Here is a 20,876-nt window from a genome sequence, read left to right as displayed (position 1 = left end):
CACGGCCTTATTTATTTTGCAACAGCTGCAGGAAACAATGAAGCTTTTCAAGATCGACGCAAACGCGCCTTCCGACCGCGCCGTTGTTTTTCAATGAACCTCTCGGGCCCCGCACTCCCCGCCCACCCCGCGCCCTCCCCTCCGCCCCTCCCCTCCGCCTCTCCCCGCTCGGCCCCCTCCGCCGGGCCCGGACTGGCGCCGGGGACCTTGTTTTTGGAGTCTTGCGGGAGGGGAGGGCGCGCGCGGAGTGGCCGGCGCAGTGCGGGTGGGGGCGCGAGCGGGGAGGGGGGGGCGCGCGCCAGCGAGCGAGCGAGCGAGCGAAGGAGCGGGCGTGTGGGTGCGCGCGGGCGGGGGGCGGGGGCGGGGGCGGGGGCGGGGCCCGTCCGCCTTGCACCTCGCGCTCCGGCTCCGCTCCGCACGTCCCGGGATCCAGGGCTCCGGCTCTTGGCGCGCGCCGGGCTGGGCCGGGCCCTGGGCGCTGGCGGCTGCGGCGCTGGCGGCTCCCGGGGGCGCGCGGGAGCGGGGGCGCGGACCCAGGCGCGAGCGCGCCAGCCCCCAGTGTGTGGCGGCGGCGGCGGCGGCGGCAGCAGCGCGGCGAGGCTGAGGCTCTTGTTTACCAGCATTAACTCCGCTCGGCGGAGGGAAAAAAAAAAAAGAGGGGGAAAAACCTGCGGACACGCGAGCGCACCGGGCGAGCTCGAGAGAGGCGGGCGAGCCAGGGGGACGCGGCCCGTGCGCCTGCCCCCGGCGCGCCCGTGCGGGTGCCTGCAGACCCTCGGCCCCGCTCCCCGGGCCCTCCACGCCCCTCCCGCGCCGGGGGAGCTCCACGGCGCGCCGCGCGCCTCGGCTTTGACCTTCAGCTGAGCCGGAGCCCCCACGCGCGGGGCCGGCGGCGGCGGCAGGCGGGGGCCGACGCGGGGCGGGCGCGGGAGCGCTGAGCGCGGCGCGGGCGGCCCGCCGCTTTGTGTGCGCCCTGGATTTGGGCAGGAGCTCGCGGCGGCGGCGCTGAGGGAGGCGGCGGCGGCGAGCCCGCAGGACCAGCCGGAGCGGAGCCGCTCATTCATTTCCGACTCCGCATCTCGGCCTCGCCCGCGCCCGGCACTTCGGGCAAAGCTTGCGAACTGCAGCGCGCCCTCCCGCCGCCCCCTGGGGTCGGGGTCGGGTTTGTGTAGCCGTAGCCGGGACGGATTTGGGCTTTGCCCCCTCTCGGTGCAGTTGCCCCCCCCCCCCCCCCCTCCTGCCTCTCTCTCTGCTTTGAAAATGGAGGCCTTGGCCGCCGAGCGCCCGCCCCGGTGCGCCCCGGGTTCCCCAGTGCGCCCAGCCCTCGGCCGCCGCTGAGCGCCCCCCGCGCCGCCCGCCCCGTCGCTCCGCCTCGGGAGCCCTGTTTCCGTCGCCCTCGCCTTTGGAAAAGGGGGCGAAGACTGCGCTGGTGACTTTCCCTCGCCCTCCCCACCCCTTTTTTATTGCTGAGAGAGGAGAGTTTGGCCCTAAGCCGCAGGGATGAAGTCGCCCCTCGGAGGAGGGTCCCTGGCCTCGCTGTGGGCGCTCCTGCTTCTGGCCGCCGCGCTCGCCTTCTGGCCGACGAGCGGAGAAAGTAAGTATCTGCCGCCGCCCGCAGCCGCCGCGCGAACTTTTCCATCGACGGGCTGCGCCCTGTTGGCGAAATCCGAGGGGTCGTGGCTCTCGCCCCCCCTCCTGCCCCTCCCCCCCCCGCGCGGGAGCGGCGGGGTGGGGCGCAGAGGGGCTCGGCGCGGGGGCCCGGGCTGGTGACTGACACCCCCGCGCGCCCTGGCTCAGCGCGTCCCCCCGCAAGAAGGGCCTTGGGGGCTTTCTCTACCCAAGTCCCGAGCGCCCCGTCCCGCGGGCAGCGCGTCCCCGAAGCGCTCAGTGCCCCGCGAGGCGCTGGGACGCGAGCGGGGAAGTTTGCGCCCGGCCGGACCCCGCCACCCGCACCTCGTCCCCCTCCGGGCGCGCGGAGAGGATCGGCGGCCGCCACGGCCCCAGCGCAGCGCACGGACGGCGGGGACTGCGCTCCCGCGGGCGCGCCGAGCCCTGGCAGCGGGGAGCCCCCTGGCCCGGAGGGTGCAAGTTCTCCTCCTTGGCGAGTTGCCCGGCGGCGGGGAGGACCCGCGCCCCAGCACCCCTTCCCAGACATCTCAGCGCGGCCTCCTGTCGCGCGACGCGCCGGGCACCCCTCGGGCTCTTAGATTCTTGGCCTTGCCCGTCACTTTCGCTCGATCCGCCGGGGGTGACCCGCCCCCAGCTTCCCTGGGCCGCGCGGTGTGGCTCGGAGGTGCGGGGAGCGGTCTTCGCTGAGTTCCGCATCCCGCCGTGCAGCCCCTGGGTTGGGGGGGGGGGGGCGGCGAGGTGCGAAGGCGGAGGTGCCCCGCGTCAACTACGCGCTTCTGGGGCGCGCGTCCCGCCCGAGTTCCGAGGGCTCTGGGACCTCCCACTTCTTGCCCATCCCGTGGACGCTCTCCTCCTCCGGGCCCGGCTGGAGAGGGGGTGGTTACACGGCACCCGAGTGCGCGAGTGGGTGTGTGGTCGGAGCCGACGTGCAATCCCACGGCGGTTTTGCGACGTGGGGGTGTCGCCGCCGCCACACACACACGGCCGCGCCGCGCGAGGACACCTCGATGCCCGGGGCTCCGGCCAGAGCGCGAGGCTCCGCGGAGGAGGAGGAGGAGAGAGGAGCGTGTTTTGTTTTGCGAACGCGCAGCCCTGGCCTTGGCTTTGAGGCCAGAACTGTGTGGCGCTCTCCCTCCCTCCCACCCCCCCGCGCGCTTCCTTTGTACATAGTTAATAAGCAATATCGCTCTACACGCGCTATCGCTTGCAATCTGATAGCTTTTGTTTGGGTAGCGTCGGGTAGGGGTAGGGAAGAGCGGGGTGGGGGGAGGGAGCGAGGGGGGAAGAAGTTTCGTCCACCACCCCCCCCATGGGCTGCGGAGGGAGGCGAGGAGGGGGTCCCGTAATTCTCAGAGAATGACAAAAGTGGCTCGCTGGCTGCTACATTGTTGAAGGTAAGGTAACTTGATGGCGATGACAAAGTTTCAATGCAGGCGCAGACCGCGGCTGGGAGCGGCGAGGGCGTGCTGGTGAGCTAATGGTTGCCAAGGGTAGGTATGCAGGTGGTGCCAATTAAAAACCACCCTGAGCCCTGAGGAGCGCAGGGCAGACTCCGGAGGCATCGGGGGCTGCCTGGCCGCGTCCAGGGCGCAGTTCAGTTCGCAAAGGCTGTTTGTCTAAACACACCCTCTCCTTCAATGCCTGGTAAGCAGCGAGTCCCCCCCACCACACGGAGGGAGAGCAGGGTTTTGGGGTGTTTTTTTTTTAGAGAATTAGCGTGTTGACTGCGTGGAGTTAGGACGCGCCTCGAGGCCCGCCGGACCTTGCCCAAATCCGAGCCCCCCTGTTCTTTTGTTTTCTCAACTTTCAGCTCATTGGATTGGGCGAGAGGCTTGGGGTTCCCGTCGGAGGCTCACCCACCCGCATTTTGGGGTGTGAGGGGGGGTAGGAGGGGGCTCCTAGCCTTTAAAAGCTGCGTAAAAAGTTTGGAAAACACGCCGGAGACTGGATGCAGGGAACGCTTGTTCCTGCCTTTGAACCCCTGCGGTGTCCCTGGTTTGGTGATTTCAAGAGAATAACTTCTGAAATTCACAAAAGGAGGGGTGGCCTCGCAGGGGAGTCCTCGAAGCAGGAGTGTGTCCGACATTTTAAAATAGGATGTCCTGTTGCTTGGAGCGGTTTTCATGAAAATACATTCCTTCTGGCAGGCGTTATTTTTTCCCCCTTATCTTTTTTTTTTTATTTTCTTGAGAAAACAGGCGGGAGGGGGTGTTTTCACGGGTGTTCCCAATCGCAGATAGCCAGAGCTTTTCTCCCAGAGGCCGTGGAAATGGTGGGCACCTGGAAAGACGGTGAGAAGCCAGGAGGCACCGGAAATGCCTGATTTTGTTGAAGATCTAACCCAGGACCTGGCCCTCCCCGGGGTGGGCATGGATTCCGTTTGGAGCCCAGAAGGTGCTAGGACACAGCGCTGAGAGAATACCCAAGGGATCCCACCAGGGTCTGGCTGCGATTCTCTGGGCGGGCGAGGGCAGCCATGAAGATTGGGTGGGGGGGGGTCCCCCATTGTGTTGGCCTACGTTGGCTCAGTGGTTCCTCTTGCTGCCAGCAATAGGATGAGCTTCAAAACAAAACAAAACACAAAAACCCTTGAATGTAGACAATTTAGAAGTTTTGGAATCAGAGAAAGTCGCCCAGGCGAGGAGGTTTCCTATCCATAGACTCTGAGACTATGAACAGAGCGTCTCTGTAAGGTTTTGGAGGCCAGGCGTGGTGGCCAGATAAACGGATGGCTCTAAAAAAAAAAATATTTAAAAAAACATAGTGCGCTTTGAAACGTGCCGTGGCCATCTCGTGAGAAGGGATTCCGTCAGCTTTCCGCGCCAGACACAGGCACGGCCGATGGTCAGGTATGTGACCCGGTGGCAAGAGGAGTCGGTGTTCTATTACCAGCAGAAGGAGTTTGGGGAGAGCCCACGTATAGCAAAGGCTAGTGTGGCGACGCCTCAGAGGGAAGTAGCCAAGGGCACGGTCATTTCTCTAGGTTGGCTGTGCGGGGAGGATTCCAAGAGTCCAAACCTGAAGAAATACGCGCAGGTCGAGCGCGAGAACCTCAAACACACGCAAAGCGAAAGAAGTCAGCCCCTCAGGATCACGTATCGTGTGGTCTGATTCCACGTATGCAAAGCCCAGAGCGAGCCATTCCATAGAGAGAGAGGAGAGCAGGAGTTGGAAGGCTGAGAGAAAGTGGGAGGGGGGGTATGAAGGGGAGGGGAGGTGAAGGGGAGGGGTCCCCAGTTTCTTTTGGGGGGGGGATGATGAAGAGATGAAAATGTGCTACAATTAGATCCTGGTGCCCCTCGCACAACTCTCTGAATATATGAAAACGAGTGACTTTTATGGTATGTGACTTCTATTTCAACAAACCCGTTCTTTTTCTAAATTATTATTATTTTTAAAGAAATAGGCGAAGGTGGGGAAGAAAGCCCTGTTCCATAGGCGTTAGATTGACATGATTAAGTGCATCCGGCCAACAGGTTGGTGTCCGGCCGCCCCTCTTTAATTTAAGGAGTTTTGCCATAATTGCAGTCATACCACCAGCTGATCATTGAAGCTTGAAGCTAGTGGGTGATAGTCAAGTCGTTGGATAGCCTTTTTTTTTTTTTTTTTTAAATCACATGCATTTTCCACACTGTGGCCATTTCATGAACAGAATCCGGGAGAGATGGACAGGCAGGAGAACAGAGTGTTGGTTATAGAGTTGAGATTCAAGATGGAGGGGCTGGACTGAGACACACACACACACACACACTCACACTCACACGCTAGTGAGGTTTGTAGCAGGAAAATTCTTCAGTGAGCCCGAAACAGCGTTGGGTCTTTCCAAGATGAGAGTTTAGAAGCTGAGTTCGGATGGCTTTTTTTTTTATTTTTAATATATTTCCAGCTCCTTCCATATGTTTTCCAACACAGAACTTAATGGAGTGTTGTCAGCGGGTCAGGAATTTTCACTTTCTTTTCTGATATTCCATATGACCCACCCCGATGGTAAAGAAGATGAGCTGTTCATTTGAATGTAGTGGGGTTGTTTTTCTGTTTGTTTTGTGTGTGTGTGTGTATGTGGGTTTTTTTTTTTTTTTGGTTTTGTTTTTTTTATCCCTTGGTTGCTTATTTTATTTCTTGCCCAGCTTTAGCATCTGAGCTGGAAAAAGCATCTTTGTAACCTACAGTAGCTCTGCAGGCGTACTGTCCTTCAGAAAAAAAAAATTTTTTCTTAAGGAGCCAAAGATTTGTACAATCCAACAAAGGCATTTGTGTGTGTGTGTGTGTGTGTGCGCGTGTGTGTGCGCGCGCCCTTCTCCAAATTTACCTTGGCCTTTTAATGGGAAGGGATGTAGCGGAGAATTGCTGTTTACGTTTGTTTTGGGTCTTTGTTTTGGCTGAGTTCACCCAAGAAGAATGTGTTTCCTCTCGTTACTGTTGCAAGAGCAGGGCAGTAAATGCAAATGAAATGGATCATTTTCACTTGTTGCCTTAAGAGCGGTGCAGGGGGGGGGGGGGGACCGGGGGATGCCTTAGGGATGGCCGCTTCCTTTGCAATCCGGGTTTTCATTGGTTTTTAAGAACGTACGGGTGAGAAGCAGCAGGGGGCGACACAGCCAGCACCGAGTGGGCACCTGCTGTATGCAGTGTGCCGGGCCATGCCCGGGCCCACTGAAGCGACAGAAGATTTTGCTTTTGCCCTTGGGGACATTTTACATACTCAGGCCTGAAACAGAGTTGCCTGCAAACACAGTTACTCGATTCATTGTTTCAAGGAGACTGCAAACAGCATTTTTTTTTTTTTTTTTAAATAGGCCCTTTTGGAACCTTGCTGTAGACTTAAGATAGTGTTGTTAAACCCGCGGATCTTCTGCAGGCCTGTGCTGGGTGCACCCTCGGCCTCGGGGTGCAGTGTCACGCTGCACGCCATGACCTAAAGGAGACATTCGCCCGCCCGTCATGGTCCGCCACCCTGCCTTCTTGATAACGGGGGTGGTTTTGACAGTTTTGATTTAAAATGCGCAGCGTCAGAGCTCCCCTTTGCCAACGCGCCGGGAGTCAGCAGGTGTGTGCGCGCATGTCATGTGGCACGTTCTGAGCTGCAGGGGCCGTGGGACTTCGGTCACAACTTTTCTGCATTGGCCCTGGCCGTTGTGTGGCTCAGTGGTTAGAGCGTCACCCCCCACCCCCCACCCTCCAAAGGTTTGTGGGTCCCTGTCAAGGGCGTGCCAGGGTTGCAGGGTCCATCCCAGCCCCAGTCCAGGCTCATGCGGGAGGCAGCCAATTGAGGGGTCTCTCTCTCTGACGTGGATGTTTCTCTTTGCTCTCCTCTCCCTCCCTCCCTCCCTCTCTCCTCCTCTCTCTAAATAAAAATCAATGGGAAAATATCCTCAGGTGAGGATTAACCACCACCACAACAAAACCTTTTCCGCTTTTACACATCGCTTAATTAGCCTTCTGGAAATCAGGACACTTTTCTCATTTGAAGACTTTGTCTAATTCCCACTAATTTGCTGCTTTTAAAGGCGTGCAGGGGTAAAAATGAAATCGAGGAGGCAAATTAGAGCTCGAAGCGTTTCTTAATCATAAAACGCACCAGCTACGTTTCTCCGGGTCGTGATTTCCTTCGATTTGTTTTCAAAACTCAATTTAAAACAAAACAAAAAAAATAAATCAGCCCACGTTCACAGGGGAGGAGGTATTTGTGCCCGCGGGCCAACTCCCTCCGACCTGCTCTCCGTCGCCAACTCCTGGCAGGTGCTTGCGGAGGAGGCCAGGGGGACGCGCCGTCTCTCAATTTACTAAATACGTGCCTGCTAATTTCTCTGAGATGTTCTTCAGGCAGATCCAGGCAACCACGTGGATAATGATGAGTCCAGCCCTCTGACCCTGCCTTCAAAATGGAGCTTGGCAACGAGAGGGAGTTTTCTAGTTATTGGTCAAAATGGGATTTGAGTGAAACTAACAAGGGGGAGCCCGGGCAGGGTGGCTCAGTGGTTGGGCGTCGACCTCGGAACCAGGAGGTCACGGTTCGATTCCAGGGCAGGGCACAGGCCAGGGTTGCGGGCTCCATCCCCGGTAGGGGGCGTGCAGGAGGCAGCCGGTCCGTGATTCTCTCTCATCATGGATGTTTTTCTCTCTCCCCCTCTCCCTCTCCCTTCCTCTCGGAAATCAATAAAAATATATTTAAAGCAAAAACACCAAACTGATTTTTTTTCTGAGGGAGGGACACGTGTTTGGTACAAAAAGGGAAATAAACAAGTGAGGCTGTTAGCGCACTAGATGCCTGGTCCCTCAACACCAGGGAGTTCCTTTTGTTTAGTTGCTGTGGTCTTCCCTGACCCGACATGTTAACAATAGCGTTGATTTCAGACTTTTGAAGGTCATGTTATTAACTGTTTTTACACCATCAGTTTTACTCCTATTGTCGCGGGCCAGATACCGGTTTTGTAGAATTTCCTACCCCCCCCCCCCCCCCCCCCGGCCCCATATTCCAATTACACTTCGGGCTTAGGAAATCCACTAATTTCACAGTCTTAAGGGAATATTGATATTTCTAGACTTGAGATTAGAACTAGTTTTTTTTTTTCTTTCTCCTCGTCTTACTGGGATGAGCCCCCCTCCCCTCCTCCCTTTGTTAATCCTCCCCCGAGGATATGTGCCCATTGCTTTCTTAGAGAGAGTAGAAGGGAGAGGGAAAGACAGAGAGAAACATCCCCATGAGAGAGAGAGACACATCGATGGGTTGCCTCGTGCACCAGCCCGACCAGGGCCCGGACCACAGAGGAGCCTGCAACCGAGGTACATGCCCTTGACCGGAATCGAACCCGGGACCCTTCAGTCCGCAGGCCGACGCTCTATCCACTGAGCCAAACCGGCTAGGGCTGGACCGAGTTCTTAAGTTTTAAAAAAAATTCGTTCTCATACCATAAAATGCCTTACATATGTGTGTTTTTTTTTTAAAAAAAACCTTACATAAGTTTTGAAGGCTCTGAGTCAAACCATAGGAATTATTTGCTGTGCTTATATAAAGCGCCAAAGAGACCAATGCCAAAGGCCTCCATTTTCTCCTTCTCCTTCCTGCCCCGGACTGGGAGGATAATATTAGACGTGTAGGCTGCTATTCAGATTGTACCGGGACACAGCAGAAAGCTATTTCTTTTACGATGCCTATGGTTGCGGTAACTTATGTTTTTAAATATATTTTTTATTTTATTTATATTTTATTATATGCGGCTCTTACTTTTTTAAAAGTTTTTTTTTTTTTTTTTATTGATTTCAGAGAGAGGAAGGGAGAAGGGAGAGAAAGATAGAAACGTCAGTGATGAGAGAGAATCACTGATCTGCTGCCTCCTGCATGCCCCCTACTGGGGGTCGAGCCCACAACCCTGGCATGTGCCTTTGACCGGAATGGAACCTGGGACCCTTCAGTCCGCAGGCCGGCGCTCTATCCACTGAGCAACACCGGCTAGGCTGAAACTGTCATTTTAATAGAACCTACTTAAAAATTAAATGAGTGAATCTATACACCAGGTGTTTAGGATAGAGCCTGGCATATACTAAGCAACTCCGACCTAAACTTGCTGCTGTTTTTTTCTTAAAATATGTATTTTTTATTGATTTCAGAGGGGAAAGGAGAGAGGGAGAGATAGAAACATCAATGATGAGAGGGAATCATGGATCGACTGCCTCCTGCACGTCCCCTGATAGGGATCGAGCCCGCACCCCAGGCACGTGCCCTGACCGGAGATCCAACCTGTGACCTCCTGGTTCATAGGTTGACGCTCAACCACTGAGCCACACCAGCCGGGCATTACCACTGTTACGGATGCGACCAGCTCTTTGCATAGTGCCAGGAGGACAGGACACACGTGACGCTTGACGGCCCTGGCCATGTCAGTGTGATAGCCCAGCACGTAGTAGTTGCTCAATAAAGTACAACTTAATTTTCTTAAGGTTCCTAAACGAGATTGCATTTTGCTTGTGAAACACAGCTGTGATTTTACACACACACTCCCCCCACCCCCCCGGCAGTAAACAGTGACCAGCCCCAGGGGTTGGCTTCCCTTTTGGGGAGATCTGTTTATTATGCTTTGCCCCTCAATCCCTTCATGTGTCCATTTCTGGTGGGGGCCTGAGAAATGTCCAGTGGACACACTTTGCCCACGTCACCAACGCGGAGGCGCCACCTAGCGGCCAGCAGGGAAATGCAGCCTTTTGGGGTGACTGTTAACAGTTCCCCAAGGATGAAGATAGCTGGTCCCCCCCCCACCTCCCTCCTACCCCCCACCCCGTAGACTTTGCTTTCTGGCTCCCCTGGGACCCGGTGCAGGAAGAGGTGCAAGCTGCAGGCTTCTGCAGCATCCACGGGATGTGGCCCGGGATTAAGGTTATCGGACGGCGTTAAGCACGAGGGACTTAAGCTCTTGCTCAGCGATGTAAACAGTTTGGGGAGATGTTACGCTATGTGGGGCGCTTTGAACAACGTGGGATTTAAGATGTCGTTACGGGACTTGAATACGTGAGGAGTCCCATACTGTTTCTTCTGAGATGAGAGGTTTTTAAAGAAAAAAAAACACACACACAGAAAAACAAACAAACCCCAAACACACACACACCCTCCTGATTCGTGTTGAGAAAAAGAAACCAAGGTATTTACTTCCCATTGCTCCGTCTAAACACGTGGGTACACGTTAATTACCACCCTCACAGGAGTCCCCTTGGGCAAGTCGGTGTTGTTAGGGTGCTCGCCAGCGAGAAATCCGAATAGAGACCAGCGGACCTTCCCGGTGGGGCTCGCCTTGGCTGTTCGTGTGAAGGATTTGTGTGTGTGTGTGTGTGTGTGTGTGTGTGTGTGTGTTTGGTTTCATACCTTTTCGGTATTTTCAGAACCCACTTTCTCACTTTCTTCGCTGAGGCTATCCTTGGTGTTCAGGTGGCTCTTCAGGTTCACATTTAGAAAGTTTCATTTCTTCATCTGATATGTTTTTGTCTTGATTTCAGAAGGGACGGGAGAGGGAGAGAGAAAGAGAGAGAAACATCAGTGATGAGAGAGAATCACGGATCGTGATTGGAGGCGGGATATTTCTTACCGAAAACGTAAACACAGTCATTTGAACTTGGCATGTTCATTTCGAGCTCAGCTTGTAAAAGAGAGTCTTGTAAAAAAAAAAAAAAACAACAACAACAAAAAACGGCCGTGTGCATGCGCCACGGGGTGGATGGGAACTCACCGGACAAGCCTGGGCAGCGCCTGCCTTTCATCCGCCGGGGTCAGTGGGGTTCGCTCGTGCGCCGCTGCCTTTGAGGGCCCGTCCTCTCAGACACCTCGCGGCCTCCCCGTCTCAGGGGCCGGGAGGCAGGTGGGAAAGGGCGCTCCAGACCTCCGTGTTCCCATCTGTAGTTTGGGATAACACCACCGTATCAGGGCCGATGTTAGAATTGGCGACAGTGTAACCGGGACCTGCAACCATGTGTCTAGGGTTGGCAACAGCGCCTGAGGCGCCCCCAGAACTGACAGGTAGGAAGCATGCGAGGAATGGATGCTTTTACCTGTGTCCTCTCCACATGCCCCGGTGGCCCTGCTGGCCTCTCTCTCTCTGGGGGCGCAGGCCTCCCCCCAGCTCTGAGCATTGTCATCTGCAAGGCTAGACCTTGTCTCCCGTACAGGGAAGATTTGAACTCAGGAAGCCCGAGCTCACGTCAGCTGCCGTGGACCCTCACGGGGCCGGTCCATCATGTCCCCACCTGAGGACAAGGGGGAGGTGAGCATTGGGATACAGGTCCTGCTTTTGGCTCCAAGGAGAGCATGTGAAAAGCAGGCAAGATTTTTAAAATATAGATATATTTTTATTGATTTCAGAGAGGAAGGGAGAGGGAGAGAGAGAAGCATCCATGATGAGAGAGAATCACGGATCGGCTGCCTCCTGCACGCCCCCCACTGGGGATGGAGCCTGCAACCCGGGCCTGTGCCCTGAGCGGGACTCGAACCGTGACCTCCTGGTTCAGAGGTTGACGCTCAGCCACGGAGCCACACCCTGCCGGACCTGCTTAGTAAACATTTTTGTGGGCGAGCCTTCCTCTCGGAAGATGCTGCTCTGAGTGGGGGGGCGGGGTACAGGTTCTCAGAATCAGGACTCGGGCTCGGTCCCGCCGACTCAGCAGGTGCTTCCAAGGGAGATGTGTTTTGACTCCAAACCACTTACTCATCCGCCGACGGAATGAAACGGCTCGTAGGAAGTGACGGGACTTTTCTAAAAAAAAGGAAAACTCTTTTAGGAGGAGGAGTTCCTCTGGTTTAAATCTTCCCGGAGGCCCGTGAGCGCACGCAGAGATGCCCCTCATCCCTGGTCATCGGGAAGCGCACATGCAGGCCACAAGGAGGGACCGCTTCACGCCCCTTCGGAGGGCGGCCATCAGACTGGACAGTCTCAGGTGTTGGCGGGGAGGGGAGGGGAGGAAGCGGGGGCCTCGTGCGTTGCTGATGGGGAAGTCCATGCAGTTCCTGTGCGGCCGTTCCTCAAAAAAAAAAAAAAAAAAGCTGAAATTGCCGCCGGATCCATCAGTCCTGCTTCGAGGACACACGCTCCTGAGGACGGAGCCAGGTCCACGGAGCGAAGAATGATTTGCAAACGCCGAGTGGTGGGGCCTCCACGTGTCCATCCGTGGGTGGACGGCCGAACAAAACGTGCTGCGGAACCGCGGAGTAGCACGCCGCCCGGAGACGCCAGGGGAGTGTGACGTGCTGTCGCCATGGATGAACCGGAGGACATGTGCCAAGTGAGATCAGCTGGTCTCTCTCTCTCTCACACACACAGACAGACACAGACAGACACACAGACAGACACACACACACACACACACAGACACCCTCACACACAGACACACAGACACAGACAGACACAGACACAGTCACACACAGACACACTCACAGACACACACAGACAGACAGACACACACACACAGACACACTCACACACACACACAGACACACACACACACAGATACACACTCACAGACACACACACACAGACACACACACAGACACACTCACACACACAGATACACACACACACACAGACACACTCACAGACACAGAGACATACACAGACTCACACAGACACACACTCACACACAGACACACACTCACACACACAGACACACACACACACAGAGACACACAGACACACTCACACACACACAGACTCACAGACACACACTCACACACAGACACACACACACACACACACACACAGAGACACAGACACACATGCACAGACACACAGACACACACCCAGACTCACACACAGACACACACGCTCACGCACAGACACACACAGAGACACAGACACACACGCACAGACACACACACTCACGCACAGACACACACACATACTGTATGATTCTAGTTACATGAGCTTTGATCCTGGAGGCGTCGAATTTATAGAAGCAGAGAGTAGAATGGTGGCTGCCAGGGGCTGGGGCAGGGGACACGGGGACTTGTGAATGGGGACAGTGAGTGAACTTAATGCCACTGAACTGGACACTGAGAAATGGTGACAGTGGGGCTCCGTTCGTTGGTCGGGCGGTGTCCTGTGCACCGAAAGGCTGCCGGTTCGACTCCCGGTCGCGGCACCTGCTTCAGTTGTGGGCTCCGTCCCTGATAGGGGGCGCGCAGGAGGCAGCCGATCATCAATCCTTGTTTCTCTTTCTCTCACCCTCTCTCTTCCTATCGCTCTTAAAAAAATTAATAAATAAAAATAAATAGTTAAGCCGGCCTTTGTGGCTCAGCGGCTTGAGTGTCAACCTACAAACCAGGACGTCACGGTTTGATTCCCAGTCAGGGCACATGCCCGGGTTGTGGGCTCGACCCCCAGTAGGGAGCGTGCAGGAGGCAGCCGATCCATGATTCTCTCTCATCATGGATGTTTCTCTCTCTCCCCCTCTCCCTTCCTCTCTGAAATCAATAAAAATAAAAAAATTAAGAAATGTTTAGTCTTTCATTGTGGTGAAATAAATACACATTAAGATTTCCCATTGTAGCCATTTTTTAAAATATGTATTTTTAATTGATTTCAGAGAGGATGGGAGAGAGAGAGAGAGAAACATCCATGATGAGAGAGAATCATGAATCGGCTGCCTCCTGCACGCCCCCTACTGGGGGTTGAGCCCACAACCCAGGCATGTGCCCTGACTGGGAATCAAACACGGGACCCTTAAGTCCACAGGCCGATGCTCTATCCACTGAGCCACACCAGCCAGGGTGCAACTCCATTTTTTGTTGTTGTTGGGGCCAGACTCCCTGATCCCAGAGGGGCCCTTGGAGGAGAGGGATTGGCCCCCCAGAGATGAGAGTGGTTTCAGGCAGGAGAGGAAACTGAGGCTCGAGAGCCCAGGAAGCCTGCTGCCTGTGCATCTGCCTGCCCATCTGTCTGACTGTCTGTCTGTCGCAGGCCAGGTCAGCCCGTCCGCCCTTCCCGCCGCCAGTCTCTGCGGCTGGTTCTTTGCAGGGAGGTTTCCGCCAGGAGTCGGGGCTCAGGCCTGGACCTGCTGGATTCCGATGGGGCTGGGAGGTAACTGAGCCTGTCTGGCCCAGCGAGGCCTCCTCTCCGCCCCCCTCGGGGGAGCAGCCTTTGTGGGTCGGGGCCCCGGGGGAGGAGGCTGGCTGCCAACAGCTCACCTGGGCAGGGAAGTGGGACTGGCGTTTCCCCCGCGTCTCGGAAGCCAGCCGGGGACCAGGCTGGTCTCTCCCGGGGCAGGCAGCGCGGCCACATGCCAAGAGGGAGGCGGGCCTGTGCCCGGGCGCCGATGCGCGCTCAAAGGGCTGTAGGAACAGACAGCAGGCGCTTCTGCTCCCAGGTAGGAGGCTGGAAGGCCAAGGGCAAGCAAGGTCAAGGTGCTCCGGGTCAGTCAGGTGTGCAGATGGCCATCGTCTGCGAGGAAGATCTGCTCTCTCTTTTTGTTTTAAACATCTGACTTTTTATTGATTTTTTAAAATATATATATATTTTATTGACTTTTTACAGAGAGGAAGGGAGAGAGATAGAGAGTTAGAAACATGGATGAGAGAGAAACATCGATCAGCTGCCTCCTGCACACCTCCCACTGGGGATGTGCCCGCAACCAAGGTACATGCCCTTGACCGGAATCGAACCTGGGACCCTTGAGTCCGCAGGCCGATGCTCTATCCACTGAGCCAAACCGGTCAGGGCTGATTTATTTTTTTTAATTATTGATTTTAGAGGAAGAGAGCAAGAGAGAAACATTGATGTGCGAGAAAAACATTCATTGATCAGTTGCCTCCCGTATGTGCCCCGACCAGGGATCGAGCCCACAACCCGGGCATGTGCCCTGACCTCCTGGTTCATAGATTGACACTCAACCAACCACTGACCCACACCGGCCAGGCTGCCGGAAGCCTAGTTTCTGGGTGAGCACACACCTATTGGCTGGATGGAGGGAATTCAGTTTTGCAAGCCAGACGCCACCATCCATGAGGCGGGGGACTTCGACCACTGGGCTAGACCTGCCTGTGCAGCTCCTCCCAGAATGCTTAGCGGGACTGACTTGGCAAACCCAGAAGGCTGGGAAGCCCAGTGGTCATTGCCGGGCAGCATTAAGCGTGTCCGAGTCACAGTTGCTCTCGTAAAGCTGACCCTGCTACGATGTTGCCTCGTCTCTGTTCCCGGCTGCGTTCTAAGCCGGGCAGGATTTACCGGTGAGTCACTCTCTGGACGGTACAAGCGGTTATTGATCGAGCCTTCCCGTTAATCCCGTGAGCAGTTTAGACACGGATGAGCCCGTCTTAGGGTGTCTGCGACCCAGGATCCCCGCGTGCGGGCTGCTGACACCGCAAGGGGGCGTTGATCACACCTGAGCGCGGGGCGCGTGGACGTGAAGGGGGTGCCCTGCAGGCTCCACGGGCGGGGCCGCTGTCGATTCTTACCCACTGAGGGGCGGGGGGAGGTTAGGGTTAGGTATTGGGGCAGCGTGTCAGGCACAACACACCAGCACGGGCCCTGGAAACCTCCTCTTCCTGTTTTTTTTTGTTGGCCCTCACCTGGGGATATTTTTTCTTTTTTTTTAATTTAAATATTTTTACTGATTTCAGAGAGGAAGGAGAGGGAGAGAGAAACATCAATGATGAGAGAGAATCATGGATCAGCTGCCTCCTGCACGCCCCCTACACGGGATGGAGCCCGCATCCCGGGCATGTGCCCTGACCGGGAATCGAACCATGACCTCCTGGTTCATAGGTTGGTGCTCAACCACTGAGCCACACCAGCCGGGCGGGAGGTATTTTTTCCATTGATTTTTGGAGGCGGTGGAAGGGAGGGAGGAGGGGGCAGAGAGAGAGAGCGAGCAAGAGACAGAGAGAAACATTGATGAGGGAGAGACATGGATTGGTTGCCTCCTGCCTGTGCCCCGACAGGTGTCTTGAAATGTGAAATGTTTGGGGTCCCAAGCCCATTGGGCGTTCAACCTTGGGAAGGGCGGAAGAGGCTAAGCTTGAGGTGCGGGGGTAGGGGGGGGCAGGCTCTGGGGGCGCCGTGAGCTCTCTCAGTCCTTCTCAGCTGCATCTTGAAACAAAACCCCAACTGGCAGAGCCTTTCGTTACGGGACAAGGTAGGCCTGGAGGCTGGGGCCACAGTGCGAGGGGCTTACTGACGGGTTCCTGTTCCCTGGCCTTTCTGTGTCTCACGTCTCAGCTCTCGTAAGATTCAGAAAATAATGTCAAATGCCTGAGATTTCTGAAATTCCTGGCCTGGGAGACCTGACTCCATGGAAGAGTCGGCCATTTCGGCTTCAGCCATTTTCCCAGCGCCCAAGATTTGTAATGCCTGGAGCGTGTGTCTGTCTGTCTGTCTCTCTCTCTCTCTCTCTCTCTCTCTCTCTCTCTCTTCTCTCTCTCTCTCCCCTCCTTCCCTCTCCCCCTCTCTCCCTCCCTCTCTCTTTTTCTCCTTGAAAAGCAGCCATTGAAAGAAAAAAGAAATAGCAGAATCCCCATCTCGCGAGCCCCACTTCCTGCGGGCCTACTTGAGCTCTGAAAAATAGCTTTTTGCAAGTCAAGGCTCTTACTGGCCTCTTTCAAAGGCGTCCTTCCCATCTCTTTGTCTGGCCGGGCTGGGTGAAGGCGACGCATTTTCATCAGCCCGGAAGCGCGCAGGCCTACATTTTAAGTTCCTTCCTAGCCCTGTGGTGTGTGTGGGAATATCGTCCAGGCCACCGCGGGTTAGCCGGACACTTTCAGCAGCGCCGATGGTCTCCCTCCTCACGTTCAGGTGGATTTTTAAAGGATTTGCTCAGGTACAAGTGGTGCTTTGTGGATGCCAGGAAAGTGGGAACTGCCGGGCCGGCGTGGCTCAGTGGTTGAGCGTCGACCTAGGAACCAGGAGGTCAGGGTTCGAGTCCCGCTCAGGGCACATGCCCGGGTTTCGGGCTCCATCCCCAGTAGGGAGCGTGCAGGAGGCAGCCGATCCATGATTCTCTCTCATCATGGATGTTTCTCTCTCTCTCTCTCCCTCTCCCTCCCTCTCTGAAACCAATCAATCAATAAAAAATACCGAGAGGCAGTGGAATGCGCCTGTTGTGCCCACTTGGCCGGTACGGGTCCCTGGGATCGTCCAGGAAGCCGCCCAGGCCACTCTGAGCGGCATCTCGGCCCCCCTGGCCTCCCGCGCTGGCCACACGCTTTGCTTTGCTCTCTCTCAGATGGTGATGCCCGCCCCTCTAGCCCACGGTTCTCAACCTGTGGGTCGCGACCCCTTTGGGGGTCGAACGACCCTTTCACAGGGGTCGCCTAAGACCATCGGAAAACACATACATAATTCCATCTTGTTTTTGTGGTGAATCACTATGCTTTATGTTCAATTTATAACAATGAAAATACGTCCTGCATATCAGATATTTACATGACGATTCATAACAGTAGCAACATGACAGTGATGAAGTAGCCACGAAAGTAATTTTATGGTTGGGGGTCCCCACAACATGAGGAGCTGTATGAAAGGGTCGCGGCGTTAGGAAGGTGGAGAACCACTGCTCTAGCCAGTTGTTAACTCCCTGGGGATGTGTGGACAGCCTCCGGAAACCGCCGCATGAGGAAAAGGTTCCCGTTTGGGGGGGAAAAAAGGGTCAGGAAACGAGGTCCCACTGAGTCAGCCTCTTCCCCCAAACAAAAGCATCGAAGACACTCGGCCACGCTGGTCGACAACTTGTGATTTTGACGGGTTTCTGGGGTAACGCCGGCAGCCTCCCCGCTAGATCTCACAGAGGCCCGTCACAGCTGGGAAGGTGTGTTCCGTCTCCTTGTGTATCCCGAGACGCCCCCTACACTGCTTGTGTCTTACCATAGCTCATGTTTTTTTCTTTTTTTAAATGTAATTCTCACCCAAGGAGTAAGGATATTTCTTCTACTGACTTTTAGAGAAAGTGAAAGGGAAGGGGAGGGAGAGAAAGGAGGAGAGGACAGGAGGGAGGGGGACATGGCTCTGTCCACTGAGCCACACTGTCTAGGGCACTGTTTGTATCTTTTTAAGATATACTTTCATTGAATTCAGAGAGGAAGGGCAAGGGAGAGAGAGAGAATCATCAGTGATGAGAGAGAATCATGGGTCGGCCGCCTCCTGCACGCCCCCCACTGGGGATCGAGCCCGCAACCCAGGTACATGCCCTGACCGGAATCGAACCCGGGACCCTCCAGTCCGCAGGCCGACGCTCTATCCCCTGAGCCAGACCGGCTGGGGCCGCTGTTTTTGTTTCCTTGGAGAAGTGGCCCAGCTTTACCGGACTGTCCGAGAGACCCAGGGCCGAAGGGAGAAGCCAGGCTTAGTCTCAGAGGTGGCCTCCTTCACGCGAAGCTGGGCGCCCCCCCCCCCCCGCCCCCGCCAAAGCCGCCTCCCTCCCTCTGCGCTGTGCGTGGTGGCCGCGGCTGGCCGGCCCAGATGTCACCGCCGAGGGACATCAGGAACTCAGCCGGTGTTGGCGAAATTAAATCGCCCCGGAAAAAAAAAATCAATGTTAGTGAAATTAAGTCACTTGCTCTTAAAAGAAAAACAGAATAGTCGTTTTTCATATTTACTGGGCTGTTTCCTCACTCTAGATCGTTATCGTTCTGTGCGTGTGTGTGTGTGTGTGTGTGTGTGTGTGCGCGTGTGTGTTTAATCCTCACCCGAGGATATTTTTCCACTGATTTTTACAGAGAGTGGAAGAGAGAGGGAGAGACAGAGAGAAACATCGATGTGAGAGAAACACATCGATTGGTTGCCTCCTGCCATCAAACCGGGGGAATTTGGTTCATGGGCTGACACTCTATCCACTGAGCCACACTGGCTAGGACTGTGTGTGTGTGTGTGTGTGTGTGTGTGTGTGTTGTGTGTCCCTTTCAAGGAGAAGCAGTGATGGACACAGATGACCCAGGAGGCTTTTAGATCTTGGGGATCCAGGGCTAGGCCACAGGTTGGTGAATCAGAAAGGACTCATCCAGCGTCTTAGCGCCGATTAGCTTTTGCAGGAAGAGACCAAGTGCAGCTGAAGGATGACTCAGAAGGCAAGTTAGGGCCTCGCCGTAGTCTCCTGCTGTCAGGGGTGTCGGTTACATCATTCCCGTCACTCGGCCGGGATGGCCAGCGTAGAGCTGCAAGGATCGTCAGCAGACCCAGCGTGATAGGGACATTCTTTTTACAGAGAGAGATTATATTGTTATTGATCGCAGAGAGGAAGGGGGAGAGGGAGAGAGAGAAACATCCATGATGAGAGAGAATCATGGATCGGCCGCCTCCTGCACGCCCCCCACTGGGGATGGAGCCCGCAACCCGGGCATGTGCCCTGACCGGGAATCGAACCGTGACCTCCTGGTTCCTAGGCGGACACTCAACCGCTGAGCCACGCCGGCCGGGCTCAACTGGCAACATTTCTGAGTCATCAGCTATTAATTATATTTAGATGGTACAGTCCTCATCTCTGTGGTCCTGTATTTAGTCTCCACACGGAGCCAAGCCAGCCAGGCCCCAATCCCTTCGCCCTGGGTTGCTTGCCCCCGTCCGGATCCCATAGAAATCTCCCCAACCCTCCTCCTTGGGGGCCCACGCAGGCTTGGTGTCTACCCCCCTTCCCCGCTGCATCTGGGGACCCAACACTAGGTCACGGGTTGGTGAATCCCCGCTCCATCTTGCCTGTCCCTTGGATGTGGTCCCACTCACTCTCTTCTCTTTTAAAGTGTGGACACAGCCCGGCCAGTCGGCGTGGCTCAGCGGTTGATTGTCGACCTAGGAGCCAGGAGGTCACGGTTCGATTCCCACTCAGGGCACAGGCCCGGGTTGCGGGCTCGATCCCCCAGGAGGGGGCGTGCAGGAGGCAGCCGATCCGTGATTCTCATCATTGATGTTTCTCTCTCTCTCCCCCCTCTCCCTTCCTCTCTGAAATGAATAAAAAACAGATTTAAAAAAAATAATAAAATGTGGACACCAACCCAGTTTGGGGGGCTCGCCTCTGGCCCCTTGCTCTACTAAGCCTGCCTGAGTGTGGTCCAAGACCGCCTGGATATTTTATTTTTGCAGTCACAACACCCCGTTATCACACCCAGAAATTGTATCCAATTAAATCTCCCAAGTCTTGTTCGCACCTCCTACCCGTGTGCCTTTCTTTTCTTTCTTCTTCTTCTTCTTTTTTTTTTTTTGCACCCAAGTGTCCAAACACATAACTTCCTCTCGATGGCAACCCCCATCTGTTGATCTTTTTAGCTCTCGCCTCTGTCGCGCAGCGCCTTTGCCGTCTCTCCCGGGAGCTTGTCCTCCTGGGATTAGATAAACATTTCCCTTCTGCCTTCGTTCAAGCGATTGATAAAAAATGACGATGGGTGCTGGGTCGGGGTGCGGAAAGAGCCCTGTGACCTTTCCTGGGGGGAAGGATTTCGCTGGGCTGGGCTGCTTCGGGGTGCGCCTGCACCGCCCCCCAGGACCCGGGCCCCGCAGCGCCATCTGCTGGCTGCGTGGATTCACCTGGTGGAAGCCGGGGTGCTGCCCACCTGGCTGGTGGTGTGGGAGGCTGTCCGCCCCCCCGCCCCCAAGGTGTGGTTGTTCGGCTCCCTGGGGAGGGCATAACCAAGGGATTCTAGCTTCTGTGTGCTCATTCACCCCAAAGGTCACCAGAGCCTGGCCAGCGTGGCTCAGTGGTTGAGCGTCGACCTATGAACCAGGAGGTCACGGTTCGATTCCCGGTCAGGGCACATGCCCAGGTTGTGGGCTCGATCCCCAGTAGGGGGCGTG

General features: G+C 55.8%; 1 protein-coding gene across 2 annotated transcripts in view; it reads left to right on the top strand.

The window, feature by feature from the left end:
• The first annotated feature begins 546 nt into the window (after nucleotides 1-546).
• Nucleotides 547-20,876, top strand: part of IGF1R (insulin like growth factor 1 receptor) — a 121,809-nt gene continuing 101,479 nt past the window's right edge. For both annotated transcript variants that reach the window (XM_036355668.1, XM_036355667.1), the window contains exon 1: nucleotides 547-1,594. In XM_036355668.1, the coding sequence (XP_036211561.1) occupies nucleotides 1,501-1,594 (94 nt within the window). In that variant the 5' untranslated portion in view covers nucleotides 547-1,500. The remainder of the gene's footprint in view (nucleotides 1,595-20,876) is intronic.

Source organism: Myotis myotis, unplaced genomic scaffold (genome assembly GCF_014108235.1).
Source record: "Myotis myotis isolate mMyoMyo1 unplaced genomic scaffold, mMyoMyo1.p scaffold_m19_p_23, whole genome shotgun sequence".
In the NCBI taxonomy this organism is placed as follows: Eukaryota; Metazoa; Chordata; class Mammalia; order Chiroptera; family Vespertilionidae; genus Myotis; species Myotis myotis.
The sequence above is the reverse complement of the archived record's forward strand: the minus strand, read 5'-3'. Positions and strand labels throughout refer to the sequence as shown.